At 51.1% G+C, this 16,844-nt stretch overlaps 1 protein-coding gene across 1 annotated transcript in view; it reads left to right on the top strand.

The window, feature by feature from the left end:
* The window catches only part of ASB2 (ankyrin repeat and SOCS box containing 2), a 48,190-nt gene that overhangs the window by 8,264 nt on the left and 23,082 nt on the right, over positions 1–16,844 (top strand). Inside the window, exons 2-3 of the mRNA XM_006060736.4 lie at positions 5,591–5,867; positions 14,038–14,136. Coding sequence (XP_006060798.1) covers positions 5,662–5,867; positions 14,038–14,136 — 305 coding nt within the window. The 5' untranslated portion in view covers positions 5,591–5,661. The remainder of the gene's footprint in view (positions 1–5,590; positions 5,868–14,037; positions 14,137–16,844) is intronic.

Consider the following 16,844-nt stretch of genomic DNA (forward strand, 5'->3'; position numbering starts at 1 on the left):
TCCTTTAGACTGCAAGGAGATCCAACCAGTCCATTCTAAAGGAAATCAGTCCTGAATATTCATTGGAAGTACTGATGCTGAAGCTGAAACTCCAATACTTTGGCCACCTGAACTGACTCATTGGAACAGACCCTGATGCTGGGAAAGATTGAAGGCAGGAGGAGAAGGGGACAACAGAGGATGAGATGGTTGGATGGCATCACCGACTCAATGGACATGAGTTTGAGTAAACTCATGTTTACTCAAACCTGAGTTGGTGATGGACAGGGAGGCCTGGTGTGCTGCAATCCATGGGGTCGCAAAGAGTCGGACATGACTGAGCGACTGAACTGAGCTGAACTGAACTAAACAGGTAGAGTAACTGAACTTCTAATAACAGGCAAAGCTGTGATTTGAACCCAGCCAGTGTCCCCAGAGGCTGTTCCCTAACAGCCCCTCAGGCTAAGGCTGAGGAGTCCCACCCACCTCGGGGAGACACCCCCGTGTCCTTGGCGGCAGCCCTAGCCTATGATGGGGAAGCCCAGTGACGGGGAAGCAACCAGGCATCTCAGGCTTCCACACCAAAAGCCGGGTCCAGTGCTAGGCCCGCTACGCCTGCGCCCTCTTAATTCTACCACCACCTCCTCACAACAGTCCTTACCAGTGACTCTGTTTTTGCACATGAGGCTTCTAAAGGTGGGGAACTTACTCAAGGCTGAGGATCACCCAACCAAGTACTAACCAGGCCGAGATCAGATGAGATTGGGCTTGTTCAGGGTGGTGTGGCCGCAGACAGACTGAGGATCTCAATGGGAAAATCAAGAGATGTCAGGTCCCACAGCGAAAATGGGGAAGCTCCTCTCCTTCAAGAACCTTCAAGGTCAACCCCCATCTGGGAAACTTCCCCTGCATGGGCTGAGAGCCTGACACCGTGCCCACTGTGCAGATGTCAGGCTGGAGGAGGATGGCAGTATTATCCCTGCCTGCTCACAACCCCATGAGTGCTGCTTACCTGGATCCGTGTCCCTGAAATTCCCAGAAGGAGCACTGGCTTTGAGGTAGGAAGCTTGGGCTCCAAAGCCCTATGTTCCAGCTGCCTGTCCTCATGCAAACCTTTCCCTTCCCCTTTCTGAATCGTAATTGCTTCATCCATCATACCCATGTGTGGGTATCAAGTACGTAGGGACATCAAGTCCTTGTGGAAGGCTCGAGGATGCATAAGATTTAGTAAGTTAATTCAACAAAAAACGTTCTTACTTTCTAGGGCTGTTGTCAAGGCAATGTCATGAGATAAATGATAAAAGGGAAAGTCTCTGGATGCATCTCACCCATGGGGGTGGGGGATGGGGGATTGGGGAGTCTGGCATTAGTTGCCGGAGATGGCAGCTCCAGGTGAGCATCACCTAGCTGCCCTCGCCTTCCTAGAAATCAGGTCAGGGAAGGGGTGCTTGCTGGAGCTGGGTGCTGTCCAGGTGCCTCTGAACCACCCACACCAGGCTGCAGAGCCAATGGCTATCTTGGGGTGAAGGACTGGAGGGGTCTCCTCCCCACTGCCCGCACCTACCCAGCATAGGTATGGCTTCCACAACGTGGTGAAGTGGGTTGTCTTGTTCCCATTTTTACTGATAAAGGAGCTGAAGCCCAGAAGGGGAAGTGACTTGACCAAGGTCACAAAACTAGTAAGTTGAAGAATTGAAACTAGACCTAGAGTTCCTGACTCTCAGATCTGAGATCCTTCTACTCCTACCTGAGTCCCTATTCCCCCTGCTAAGCTCCATACCTATGGAGAATTTGTTGACGTGGCCATAGGGACCCCCAGGGACAAAGAGTTTGGGCTTCACTAGCACAGAGCTGACCAAACACCTCAATGCGCTGCAGAAATTTTAGAACAGGAAGAGCCCTTGAAAGCCTTCTAGCCAAAACCCTCCTTTTGCAATGGGAAAACTGAGACCCAGAGAGGGACAGGGATGTGGCTGAGGTCACACAGCACTTGAGCATCAACTTGGAGACTATAACTCAGGTCTCTGACTCTTAGTCCAGTGCTCTTCCCCCTTGCCACTGGCCTGGAGCAGAGGTATGCCCTCAGGTGGAGGCATCAAAACATTAGGCCAGGCACTGGGCGTCAGTACTTCCGGTCAGGTAGCACCACAGTTATTGAGTCTCTGCCTTGTTCCAAGTCAGGGGTAGAGCTGGACTCCAGGCCTGGAAAAGCCAAGGCAGGGACCTTAGGCACAGGGTAGCGAAGGAGGCATGGGAAGCAGGGTCTGGCCCAGATGGCTGTGGGGACCACCTGGCTTCATAGTGCCAGTGACAGAGGGCAGGATCTAGTCCATCCCACCATTTAACAGATAGAAAAACCAAGGGCCCAAGAGAGGAAGATGCTCATGGCTGAGCTGGGAAATTTACCCAAGTCTCTTTGATTCCCAGTCTTGAGCTATTTATACAATAAGCAAAACTGATGTTGCTGCTGCAAAATAATAATAATGGTAGAGGTAGGAGATCAGGTGGAACTTCATAGGCCAACAGTTGTTACTCTTAGGGCTGTGACAGTAATTGTGTGTGTGTGTGTGTGTGTGTGTGTGTACATTCAGTAGCTAAGTCATGTCTGAGTCTTTGGGACCCCATGGACTGTAGCCTTCCAGGCTCCTCTGTGCATGGGATTTCCCAGGTAAGAATACTGGAGTGGGTTGCCATTTCCTTCTCCAGGGATCATCCCAGATCAGGGATTAAATCCAGTCTCCTGCATTGGCAGGCAGATTCTTTACCACCGAGCTACCATGTAAGCCCCGGTGACAGTCATGAGAAGAATACCTACCAAGGACTCAGCCCGTGTCCTCATCCCTTGCCCCTCCTCCACCCCGGACGGTGCTCCCCTGCCCGACTTGTGCTTTATCACTGCTCATTCTGCCAAGTGATGGCTCCCAGTCCCCTGTGGAGCTCTTAGAAGAAGAGTGATACCCAGGCCACACACCAGAATCCAGAGATTCTGATGTAATGGGTCTGAGATGAGGTCCAAACACAATCCTTTATAGAGAACCAATTTTATATACTTTTAAAGTAGATATATTATTGTGGTATAATGTACTCACAGAGAAGCGTACAGATCACTTGAATGGCTCCAAGGATTCAAAGAGAACCAACCAATAGTAAACCACTTAGATCAAGAAATAGAAGGGACTTCCCTGGCAGTCCAGTGGTTAGGACTTCCGCATCCCCAATGCAGAGGGTGCAGGTTCGATCCCTGGTCAGGGAACTAAGACCCCACATGCCTCAGGGCCAAAAAGCCAACACATAAAACAGAAGCAAAATTGTAACAAACTCAATAAAGACTTTAAATGGTCCTCATAAAAAAAAAGTCTTAAAAAAATACTGTGTGACTGGCCCCCTTCATGGTCCTTCTCACTTTGTTAACTCCTAAAGGTAACCACTCTCCATTGCCTGTTCTTGAACTTTATACAAATTGAATGGTGTGTGTATATTCTTTATTATCCAATTTCTTTTGCTCAGTTTGGCTCATGAGACTCATCCTGTTATTGTGTACAGCGGCGATTTGAGTGTTTCAATGATGTATACTATCTGTCACGTGAATATACCACAATGTAGTAATCCATTCAAATGCTGATAGACATTTGGGGAGTTTCCACGGGGGTATTATGAACAGTGCTGCTATGGATATTCTTGAACTTACCTTTTTGTACACAAGTCTCGGACATAGAGCCTGGAGTGGGGATTTGAGGGTCAAAGGAAATAAATATGCTCAGCATTAGCAAATGCCATCCCATTTTGACACTCCTGCCAGGAGTAGGGAGCATCCTGGTTTCTCCACATCCTCTCTAACCCTCATCATTTCCCATCTTCTCTTGAGCCATTCTGGTGGGTATATAGCGGTATTACATTGGAGTCTTAATTTACATTCTCCCCAAATACTTAGGAAGTAAAGTGCCCTTACCTCTGGTGGTTGGCCATTTAGCTCTTTTCTTTGTGAAGTGCCTGGCATAGACTTTTGAGTATCAGTTATCTAGAGCCACAAGAATCCTACATAACACAGCACCCCCAATAAGAATTCATTCTCAGGAACTCCTTGGTGGTCCAGTGGTTAGGACTCCATGATCTTAACGAGGAGGGCAGGGGTTCAATTTCTTGTTAGGGAACTAAGATCCCACAAGTTATGTGGTGCAGCCAAAACAAGAAAAAAAAAAAAAAGAGAGAGAGTTCACTCTGGTATTCTGCGTCTGCAGGTCGATGGGCTGATATAGGCCAGGCCAGGCTGGGCTACTCAGCTTCAGGCTGCAGGCCCACTGGACACAGCTCCTGTATGCGGGTTGGGCTAAGGCTGCCCCAAGTGGGTTCACTCTGGGGCCCAGCTAAGGGGCAATGGCTCCAGGGGGAGTCCTGGAGCTGGCAGAGGAGCGAGTGCCACTGCCCATGCGCGTGTCAACTGGCTGCTTATCATGTCCACCAATATTCACAGGCCAGAGCAAGCTACAAGGCCAAGCCCAAACTCTGCGGGGAAGGACAGGGGAACAATCTGCCTTCGAGGGGAAGAGGAAGGTGAATATTTGCTGAGCAAACCAAATTACAGCCTTGGTATTTTGCATATTTTTTTAAAAGACCTTATATGACTCCAATCTTCAATCAAGGCTCAGAATCACTGACCTAGAGTCACACTGCATGTCAGCCAGTCAAAACAAAAGTCAGGCCTAGCTGATTTGGCCTCATTTCCTTAAAGCAGTTGACTCAAGCAAAGTCCATTTCACCTTTAGGCTTTTTTTTTTTTTTTTTTTTAAGAAGACAGTCCCTGGAATTAACATGGCAAGTGATTTCAATGACTGATTTTTAACTAGAGCATATGATTCATCTCTAATAATCTCAACTCTAATACAGGGCAGAGAAGTGGGGAATAAGGTGTTGTGGATAATTGGAAGGAAGGAATGTGAACACAGTTGTGTAAGTGCTGTGACGGCAGGGATTCTGTTGTTGGTATCGTTGTTATATCACCAATGCTTAGAAGAATGCTCAGTAAATAATCTCTCAATTAATGATGCATGCATACATGCATAAATAGGCTGTCTGGGATGGAAAAATAAACCGTGGATGAGTGGATGGTTGGTTGAATACATAGATGTATAGGTGGCTGAATGTATAAATGACTGGGTGGGGGACAGAAATACATCAGAGGTTAAATAGTGGAGAGATGGGTGAATGACTGGATGGTTGGATAGACAGATGAGTGGATGGATAGGAGCATGGATGGTTGGATGGATAGATTATTAGAAGGTTGGACAAATAGATGGTGAGGTGAATGAATGGGAGGGTGAATGGATAAATGAGTGGGTAGGTGGACAGCTAGATCCAACAGAGGATGAATAATTGGACAGGTGGGTAGTTGGTTGGATGGATAGTCAGGCTGGCAGACTGATGAATAGAGGAGTGGATGGATGGATGGATGGATGGATGGATAGGTGAATGGGTGATTGGGTAGATCATATGACAAAACGAAAGGATGAAACATGATTGTGTGATTGCTGCAAGAAAGCATAGCCTTCCCTGTGTCTAAACACAGCTACTTTCCAAACTCTTAGTTACCACGATGGCTTTGATCTCCTCACAGAGTTTTCTGGTTTGATGCTTGCTCCTCCCTGCTGAGTGTCTTCTGGAGGCGGAGGTGAGGCGTGGAAGAGGATGGCCACTGAGATCAGTGCTCGGGGCAGACCGCGCGCCATTGGGCAAGAGGAATACAACCTGTACAGCAGCCTGAGCGAGGACGAGCTGGTCCAGATGGCCATTGAGCAGAGCCTGGCTGACAAGACTCGGGGCCCAACCACCACTGAGACCACTGTGCCCACACGTGTCAACCGTGAACCCGCCCACTTCTATCCATGGACCAGGTGAGCAAGGGGCATCCAATAGGGTGCAGATCCCAAACACTGTTAACCCAAGACCACAGTAGCCTGGTCTCTAAGCTGTATTTTCACACTGTAATGACTTACAGTTGTTATCTAAGCTTATTGAGCTCTGAAGGTGCCAGGCACTGCCCTGGGTGCTCTACGCACTTTGCCTCATTTTATCCTCTTAAGGACCTTCTAGGAATCTCTGTGCTATATTCCCATTTTAGAGATGAGGAAACTGAAGCTCAGGGCTGAGTGACTAGTCCAGGGTCACACAGCTGGCAGATTGTGTGGCAGACATTGAACCTATCTGGTTCCAAAGCCCATAGCTTAGTCTTGCATCACTGGCTTTATGATCGGATGCAGTGGAACTGAGGTGCTGAATCTGGCGAGTTTACAACCCTATCTATGCTGTCTCCCTGGAAATACATGTCTGAGAAGCAGTAATATTTGCCTGGCAAAGCCATCTTGCCTTCTGTTCTGGCTCCCCCGTCTTGATATGACCTCATCATCCCATTAGCTGGATCATCTACAGCAGCGCCAGGTTGCATCAGTAGAACTATGATGTGGGCCTCAACTGTAATTTCACAGATGCAATTTGACTATCCCAAGAGCCACACTAAAAAGTAAAGAGAAACAGATGAAATTAATTTGTATCTAAAATACTATCATTTCCAAATGGCATTAATATGAAGCTTACAAATGAGATATTTACATGCCCTTTCCTTTCAAGTCTCTAGAAGTTAGTGTGTATTTTACGTTCACAGCCCATCTCAATTCAGACTAGCCACATCTCAAGGGCTCACTAGCCGTACGTGGCTACATGCTGGACATGTAGCATGTCCAGAGACAGATCTAGACACCTACCCCCTTCATAGGAGATGAGAGGCAGGGAGGTAATTAGGATCTTAAAATGGCACTGGATCTTATAATGCTTTTAGAAAAGAAGCATATACATTTTAAAAAATGCTTTTGCTCAGCATGGAGTCCAAGTCAAGTGTGTATTTGCAGGAATTTTTAAAATTTTTATTTTTATTATTATTTTTTAACACCAGAAACATTTTGTAATGGGGTATAGCCTATTAACCATTGGGGTATAGTTGTGATAATTTCAGGTGAACGGTGAAGGAACTCAACCATACATATACATGTGTCCATTCTCCGTGGGGATAGGAAGTGATATAACACTGTGTGGGTGTTACCTTGAGGCATGGGCCTCAAATCTTATTGTCTTCAACAGCCAGTTGACTTCCTGTGTGACCTCGGGCAAGTTACTTAACCTCTCTGAACCTCAAACAATAATAGTAATAACAGCAGAAACAATAAACAGGCTTTCTGATGCCCAGAACCAGTGGATAGGGATGAAGGTAGGTGATGGTACACCTTGACCCTGTCCCCTGATGAAAGGGTGACTTTGGCCTTTTGGAGGCTAGACCACTTTTGCCAGGCAGGCTGAGCAAAGGCCTGGGATGCCCACCACTCAGGCGTCCCTTCCCTAAAGGGGCAGGCAGGCATAAGGAAGTCCCATCCTGGGACTCAATCTGAAATGCGGAAGTCCAAAGCCAAGATTGCGGTGGCTCATGTTCTAGAAGCCCTGGTTCCTGTTCTGGCCAGTTCAGCCTAGGTCAGACCACACATTCCTCTTTCTCAGGGGGATCAGATAGAGAGAAGAGCATCCTCCCCTCATCCTAGCTGCAACACAAACCATGTAACCTGGGTCCAGCTCTGCAGCCTTCTCCTCAGTGTGGGAACCACCCCCAGGAGTCCTGGGGACCCTTGAAAATATTAGCACTGGGCCCTGACCTCCTTCTTCTTCTCGGGGTAGGAAGTAGAGGCCCACTGTGGGGTGTAAACATTTATCCTGAGAAAAAACCTCTCACACAGCAGGGAAAGGACTTATGCGGGGCCACGTGATCCTCACCTAAGACCCAGGCAGAGTCGTGCAGGGCAGGAGGACTGAGCCTGCCTCTCTGCACCCTGGAGGTGACCTGCGGCCGCCTGGGTTCTGTTCTGCCCTTTCGTCTCTGAAAGGAGGCAGAGCTGCTGGGAAAGCAAGTCCCTTTCATGGGATTTTTAATGAAATTCTCCTCTCCTGCCCTGCAAGCTCAGCCCACAGGCGTTCACCTGACCCTGAGAGAAGCCACAGAAGGTGGTGGATGTCTCAGGGTCCAGTTTACATGTGACAACGCAGGCGCCCCGCAGGTCCAGGACCCAAACCGAGGTCTGACCCGCCCTGAGTTTCAGACACTTAGCCAGCTGTGCTGATGCTACAGAGGTCTCTGTTTCCTGTCCCTCCTCCACTTCCAAGGGCCTCTTCCCCACTGAGATTTAGGGTCCCACCCCAACCAGAGACATATGGACTTGTGTTCAGACACAGCCTGAGAGTAAGTATAGGGCCCAAGAGAGTCCTTGAACACATTTATCCCCGAATATCACCGTGTCCATCTAAGTGCACCCACAGCATGTCTAGAAGGCGGGCGTCACACATGTCCTCAGAGGCTCCCCGTGACCAGCCCCTCTTCATCTTTGAGCAGGCTCCCCGACCAAGCAGGTTGCATTTTTACTTTCCTGGCTGTTTACTTCGCTGCCCTGACAATGACTTACAGCTTCTATCTTTTTATTTCTGCTGTTCACCTGTGAACTCCTTGAAGGCCGGAGCCTCACTTGTCTTCCTTCCTGTGAGGCCCCATGTCTAGCACATGGGGCTTGACCTGTGGCAACACCGCAGAGCTCTTTGTAGGCGGATGAATGGGTGAATGCAGACCTGAGTGAGGCGGTGGCTGATTAGACTGGAAAGAGAAGTGGGTGTAGAGTGGGTTTGGATCCTTCCTCTGTCACTACTGGCTGTGTGACTTCAGGCAAGTGACTTGACTTTTCTGAGCCCCAGCAGCCTTATCCCTAAAATGGTAATAACAAAACTTGCCTAGGCTCACCTGGCACCTTTTCTTACGAAAAGCAAATCAGATGAGGTAGGTGTTGAAGTCCCCCGCAACATCCTGCCGCCTGAACGACTTCCCCCCACTTCCTCCCTGCAAACCCTGACTGCTCATCTCATGACAGCCTCCGTTTCCTGGACAAGCTTTTGTGTCACTGTAGGAAGACATTATCTGGCCTCCTGAGAGTGTCCCCAGTGACTCTGTGTGACCTCCTCGGGGACAGGGAACAGATATTACTCACTTTTGTATCCTCAGTTCAGTTCAGTTCAGTTCAGTCACTCAGTCATGTCCGACTCTTTGCAACCCCATGAATTGCAGCATGCCAGGCCTCCCTGTCCATCACCAACTCCCAGGGTTCACTCAGACTCATGTCCATCGAGTCAGTGATGCCATCCAGCCATCTCATCCTTGTCATCCCCTTCTCCTCCTGCCCCCAATCCCTCCCAGCATCAGAGTCTTTTCCAATGAGTGCCTGGCAAAGAGCCTGGATCACTGTAGATGCCCAGTGAATGTTGTTATGCAGATCAGTGTACTTTGAATCCAATAAAATTCTCTAGAAATACAATTTATTGCTACCTGCTTGTGACCAAAATGGCAAATGTGGACATAAAGGTCAACTGGTGCTTTGGGATCCTAGAAATGAAAGCCAGCTCAGCATTTCAGAGAAAATATAATATTCCCTCTTAAAGTCATTTTCCAATTTGCTTCTCTTCTACCACAGGATAAAAGGTTGAACCATGATCCCTGAACCCAACGTAAAGGGTTTGGCTTGAATATGTATGACGATCATTTGCCAAACCTTGGCCCACTGAGGACTCCCTGAATGGAAGAGGAACTTCCTATCCAATAAAGAAACAGGATTCATGCACTCATGAAGCAGGAAGTCCAGGGTTACCGATATGAACCAGTTCAAATGGGTCTAGAAGGCTGGGTCTTCCAGTTTTCAAACTTCTGCATTTTATTTAAGGTTACATTTCTAAGAAAATGAAAGCATGAGGCAGGAACTTGCTTGAGCTGATGTATGCACAGCTGCAAACAATTCAAATAAGCCACTTTTACTATACAACTATGATGTTCCAGCTTCATTCTTGGCACTTGTATGTAAATCAGGCCTGGTCCCTGCTTTCCCTAAGCTTGCAGTCTAACGAGGGCAAGGCTCAGAGGTACATAATGATCAAATAGGATAGATGCAACAAAAAGGCTTGCTTCAGTGTTAGAGGGACACAGGAAGAGTTGATTTATTTCTTAGTCTAGGAGGTAGGCTTTGCAGGATGAATAGGAGTTCGTCAAACAGGCTAGAGGAAGTAAACCTCTCTGAGCCTCAGTTTCCTCATCTGCAAAAGGGAGCCAATTATATTGCCTTCACAAAGTGGTCTAGAGGATGAAATGAAGTACTCTGTGCCACGTGCCTATCATAAGACTCAGTATACAGCAAGCTCTCAATGAATCTTAGCCTTCGATGGGAAGGCAGAAGTTGCTGCAGTCGGAACTCACATTCTCCTCTACCTGTGAGTCCTCTCTGGCCAGCCCAGGAAGGATGAGTTGGCCAGTGGATGAGAGGGAAGCAGAACCCTCATGGGTGGCATGGGCATGGAGGTAGTGACCTCATGTGAGCTCTCCTTCTCTGTAACCATGAGTACAGAGGGCTGGTTCTCCAGGAATCTGAGGTCTTGGCCTATAACCACACACCACCAAGATTGCCATAGAGGGTATTACCCTTTCAGAGGTTTTTTTTGCTTGTTTTGTAATATTCATTGAAATTCATCAAGCAACTACTGTGTGCTTCCCTGGAGACTCAAACAGTAAAGAATCTGCATGCAATGCAGGAGACTCAGCTTCGATCCCTGAGTCAGGAAGATCCTTTGGGGAAGGGAATGGCTACCCACAGCAGTATTCTTGCCTGGAGAATCCCATGGACAGAGGAGACTGGCAGGCTACAGTCCATGGGGTTTCGAAGAGTCAGACACGACTGAGCGACTAACACCTGACCTGTGCCAGACCCTGTACTCGTGACACCTGTGCTGGACACAGGGTTCGTGTAAGGACCAGATGAGAGAGCAGGTATCGGATGCTGCTTGGTAGGGTGGCAGGCACAGGGAAGAGTCTTGTTATTAGCACCCTCCGCTATTAAGATGCCTGCTTGCTACCCGCATTCACCCAGGTCCAGGCCAAATTAACACCCTTCCTGGGACTGGCCTGGGTGTCTCGTTAACTCCGACAGGACTCGCTGAGAAGTTAGGGGACCTTGTCATCACTGCCCGGCTCCCCACTCTCACCGAGCCTGACCCGTGTCTGAAGCCAGGATCAGGATGGGCTGGATTCCAGGACAGGGACCTGGCTATGGTGACACACCCCCAACCCCGACCTGCCCGCCCACACAGAGGACGGGCCTTCCTGGGCCCCTTCCAGGTCATGACCTGTGCCCACATCCTGCCAGGTCCCTCTCACCTCGGATGACTCAGCCCTCGTGGTTTTCTCTGCTGGGAATTTCCCTGCTCCAGACCTGAGGGGAAGTGGGGTCAGCAGGCTTGATCAGAAAGAACATGGAACCCAGTTGGGGACCCCGCACGCTTTCCAGCTCTGAGCACTCACCCTATCTGCCCCTCCAGCCCAGTTAACACCTGATTTCAGAGCCCCCAGAGCGTGTCCTCCGGCCTGTCTCCTAGCCCCTCCCCTGCCGCCCGGTGGTGGTGGGTGTCCTGGCCCCCCAAAACTGTAGATCTCTGAACATCTTGAGGATCACATCAACAATCTGCACCGCCCAGGGCTTAGTGCAGGGCGTGGGACCAGCAGGAGCTGGGAAGGTCTCCTTGAAACAAACCTGGTCTGTCTGTTTCCTCCTCCGCCTGTGGGAGCAATCCGCGCCCTGCCTCCATCCAGGGAGCTGGGAGGATGGAAAGAAGGTGCTGCCCTGAGACTTCATGAGGGAAAGTCACCATCACCACCTCACTGCCACCCCCATCAGCCTCACCGTCCCTTTCTTGCTGTTACTTTTACGCCATCAGTGAAATGTCCTCATTTCAGGGTGGGAGTGGGCTGCTATCAATGCTTTTTACCTGGCTAAAATCAGTCTAACAGCAAAAAGTGATGAGGCCACACATGGACCCATGATGAGAGCGACTGGGTCCCCAGGACCACGCAGATGTAGAAGCCCAGGGCTTTGTCATGACCCTCGGGCTGGGGACTGCCGCTGTGCCCAGAAGTCTCCCCTTTTCAGGGCCAGGAGTAAAGAATATACCAGCCAATACAGGAGACTCGAGCTTGATCCCTGAGTTGGGAAGATTCCCTGGAGGTGGAAAAGGCAACCCACCCCAGTATTCTTGCCTGGAGAATCCCCGTGGACAGAGGAGCCTGGCGGGCTACAGTCCACAGGGATGCAAAGAGTCAGACACGACTGAGCAACTGAGCACGTATACACGCAGCAAGTGCAACAATGATGCTGAAGCAGCAGCTCTTGGGGCTGGGGGAGAGGACCCTGGCAGGCCCAGGCTCTGCGCCCCCTCCCCAGGACATGGCCTTGGATGTGTATGACCTCCTGAGTCTCCACGTGAGCTCACTGCAGTGAAAGCTCCATGACCACCACAGCAGCGAGGGGACCCCCGGTCTGGTCCCGCCTCCTCATTTTGCAAAAGAGGAAACTGAGGCACAGAGGGGTGGGGGCTTGTTCCCAGTTGCGGGGCTTGTCAGTGTGGTGGACTGAGGGCCGGAGAGAGGATAAAGGGGTGGGAGAGAGGGAGAGACCAAGGCTCTGGGGAATAGAGCCCATCGTCAGAGTTCCACGGACAGGCAGGCGGCAACTTCGCAGCTGAGTGTGGGCCTGGGGCAGTTTCTCACTTCTTGGAGCCTCAGCCTCCATGTCTAGACAAAGCAGTGGCATTGGCACCCACTCTAGCGTTCGTGGCATCACACTCGGCCTCACAGTGCTCAGGAACAGGTATGGGAGAAGGAAGGCGGGAATGATGACCGTGCTGCAGTGATGAGCCGCGTGGGACAGGTGCTGGCGTCCTGCCCGTCTCTCTGCCCCTCACCCTTCCCCGTGTCCCCACCTGGCTGAGGGTGCCCACAAAATCTGCAGGGCCTACAATTCCAGCACCTCCGTGGCCCACAGGGGGCTGGTCACCTGTACCAGCATCCTCCCCAATCCTTCAGGGCACCCCAAGAAGGGCACAGGAGATCAGACTGGGTCCTCTAGGGTGTCCATGGCCCCAGGACCCCCAACCTGCTGGAAGAGGGGCCAGCAGATCCTGTTCCCATGACAACTCCAACCAATTCGGATCTGTACAGAGGCCACCACCCCTCCTTTTGACCCTCCTGTCCTTACACAGGGAAGCCTGGTGGGCTGCCATCTATGGGGTCGCACAGAGTTGGACACAACTGAAGCGACTTAGCAGCAGCAACAGCAGTCCTTACAACAGCCTGGGGTGGGGGTAGGAAAACTGAGCCCAGAGAGACGAAATCATGATATGATCAACGGTGGACACCTGTCGAGCCCTGTGCCCGGCCTTCTGATAAGCCCTTTACACCATTCACGCACTCAGGCCTCACCAGACTGAATCCCAGAGAAGGGGTACCTGTTCAAGGTCACACAGCCAGGAAGTACCAGAGCTGGATTTGAACCCATGTCAGTCTGACTCCAAGCCCTGGCTCTCATGACCCTCATGCATCCTTCTGATGTGCCCTCTGCACTGTTTGTTCTGACCCTGGGATGGCAGGACCCTCTAATGAGGAGCCAGCGAGGTGGGGGTGGGTCACTGACCTGGCTTGGCGCCCCAGCTTTGCTCTCCTTGTCCCCCACCCCGGTGAATTTCTTGTCCATCTCTTGTTGGGACCCAGCCCAGCCCGCCCCGAGACTGAGGGCTTTTCATCCTGGGACCTGCCACTGACTACTTCTCACATCTTCTGGGTGAAGAATGTCACCTTGCTTCATATCTGCCTCCTGCGTGGTTGGCTGGGGAGGGGGACCTGGGGCGTGGGGTGAGGTTAACCTCATTGTTGTCTTATATGGTCATTTAAATCTCCCAGGGCTTCCTCCAAGGGCCAAAAATAATCTGGAGACACAGCAGCTGCGTCCAGACACAGGGAGGACCCGGCCATCTGCTTTGGTTCAGAGCCCTGTGTCTGTCTGTCAGTCTCCCCCGCGCTCTCCCTCCATCCTCGTTCCTGCCTCCGGCCATGACCCGCTTCTCATACACGGAATACTTTTCCCTCTTTCACTCCTGCCCTGCACCTTCCAGGTCCGCTGTGTCTCCTGAGAGCGCCCCGACCTCAGCCCCCAAGGGCCTGTTCCAGGAGGTTATGCAGAAATACAACCGCAGCAAGTCCTCCCAGCTGGCGTAAGTGCCCCCCGCCGTGGCCCCCAGACCATCCAAGCTCACTCTCCTCCAGACTGGGGTTGGGGGTGGAAGGCAGGCCCACGGGCCCCAGGAAGGGACAGCTCTCCCCCCCAAGACACACACCTCTTCCAGGTATGTTCCCCTGAAATTCAGAGGCTCCAGCCAAGCCGGGCTTGGTGGTCACAGACTCTATCCCCCAGGACCTGCCAGCTAGGCTGAGCTTGTGATTAACCCCTGGGTGCGCTGCCCCCTCCAATGGGCCCTGTGTACTGGAGTCACCCCACAGGGCTCTGAACCTGGGGACCCAGCGAGAGGGAGACTGGGGAGACAGCCCCAGGACCCCAGAGGCTCAGAGCTGAGGCTGATGAATCTGCCACTCGTCTGACCCACTTCCCCCCTGCCATCAGCATGGGTCTGTCTGAACACATCCACAAAGCCCACACCCACAAGTTCGGTTTTGCTTTGTTGCTTTTATTTATTAAGTGCCAGGTGCTAAAACAGAGAAACAATCTGAGCCACAGGAGGGGCTCTCTTTGCCTAGTACTAGGATGCCAGGCTAGGCGTGTCCTTGAAAACAGCTCTGTGTGAGTTCTGTCTCTGCTCCCCCATATCAACCCTAGAAGCAGCTAAAAGCCAAAGAGGGGTCCCATCGCTGGAGACCCAGTATCCTTGATCAGTTACGTTGTGGGGAGGAGGTGACTGGCCAATGCTTTACTTTTTCTTCTCAGCCCTTCGCAAGCCCTATCCCACCTCTTCCTTGGTGCTGCAGGTAGGATTGTGATTGTCTGGAAAAGTGAGACCAGCTTCTGGTCTCTGCGCTGCTGCCACTTCCTGCGCAACTGTCCACGAGTCGCTGTCCCTCTCTGAGTCTCTATCCTGCATTAGGACAGAGTGGCCTCCAGGGTCCTGTGTGACTTCTTAGTCTCTGATGGCCTGACACCCCAACAGCTCCCCCCGCCCTCGAGGCGGGCACTCTGGCTGAGCTCACAGACAAGCCAGCGGTGTGTGTGCCTGAGCACTCCCGGGTCCTTGCACCACAGCTGGACGAGACCCAAGCTGGGCGGCAGGTCCTGAGAGTGTTCTCTTGACACCGCACACCACCAAGGCCACAAGAATAGCCAGCCCTCTTCCCTTCCACTTCACCCGGGTCCCACAAGAGACCTTCCGGGGGAGACGAGACACCTACCCCACCGGGGCCTTTCCTGACACCAACAGGGGCTGCTCTGGCTGCTCGTAAGAGGAGCTCGTCAAGGTGGTAGTGATGGCGTTGATGGGGACTCCAGGGCTTATCTGGTCAGTTACCCATCGTCCTTGCTGGATCTGTAACTTAACCGGCATCTGTGCTCTGAAGCTATTAATAACCAGAGAGGCTGAGAGCCGGGAGGAAGTGCTGCTCTTGCTGCAGGAAGCAGCTGGGAGGGTGAAGGGGCTGGCCCTGCAGACGCTCCAGGCCTATCTGGGCCCCTGACAGGGGTGAGGGTCCTGGGACAAGGCTGGCCTCTGGTCTCACCTCCTCCATCCGGCAGATGGGAACATTTATGCAGCATGTTTTCCAAGGGTGGAACCATAGCAGTCGTGGTCCTCACTGACTTTCTAAGGATGGAGGAGGTCAGCTCAGAGAATGAATGAATGAATGAACAAGTGAAGTGGCTTGGATGAGTCAAGCTAAGAAGTTATCTTTTACCTTGGCCCTGGAATCTTTTTGACGTTCATGAGTTTTAAATTGTTGACAGCTTCAGATGTATTAGTCCTCCAGGCATTTAAATCTTGTAGCAGCTAAAAGTTCTAGGGGTGAGGAGAAGGATCTGGAGTAAGGAAAAGGGTTGGGAAGACCCCAGAGAGATGCTCAATGTGAATAGTCCCACTCTGAGGGGTCTGTGCTTTCATCTCAGTGCAAATAGGCCCTGAGGTGGAGGCATTTGGTACACTCAGGAGTGCTACATGCAGGGAAGGTGTTTAACTATCATTAAAACTCCCATGGGGCTGGTTATCCATCACTTTGGAGGCCAGCGCTGGATGTCCGACTCCCCTGGTACAATGGTCTCGGTGCAGCAGAGCCAGGCACTGAAAGCTGCAGGGACAGAGGGGTGCCCTAATTCTCTTTTGGCCACCAAGGAGCTCCTTGTAAAAGGGACCCTTGGTTTCCATCTATGGAGGTGAATGAGCTTGCCATGTTTCTAGTAGAGTTTCCCCCTGTGGTGCCCAACTCAGAGGTAAAAACATGGAAACGCTCCAAGTTCAGCGGGGCTCACAAGGGTATGGAACACAGGTGAGGCCTGATCCAGAGCCCCCATATTTATTCTCATAGGTTGATTTGCCTCCAAATAGGGCTTCCCCGATAGCCAGTTGATAAAGAATCTGCCTGCAATGCAGGAGACCCCGGTTCTATTCCTGGGTTGGGAAGATCCATTGGAGAAAGGATGGGCTACCCACTCCAGTATTCTTGGGCTTCCCTTGTGGCTCAGTTGGTAAAGAATCTGCCTGCAGCGAGGGAGACCTGGGTTCGATCCCTGGGTTGGCAAGATCCCTTGGAGAAAGGAAAGGGGACCCACGCCAGTATTCTGGCCTGGAGAATTCCATGGGTATGTGATCCATGAGGTCTTGAACAATCAAACACGACTGAGCAACTTTCACTTTCACTTTCATGCCTCCAAATGCTCAAAGGAAATCATTGCAAAGTTGTTTTGAATGAGATGCAAATAAAATTC

The sequence above is a fragment of the Bubalus bubalis genome, chromosome 20, assembly GCF_019923935.1.
Source record: "Bubalus bubalis isolate 160015118507 breed Murrah chromosome 20, NDDB_SH_1, whole genome shotgun sequence".
Taxonomy (NCBI): domain Eukaryota; kingdom Metazoa; phylum Chordata; class Mammalia; order Artiodactyla; family Bovidae; genus Bubalus; species Bubalus bubalis.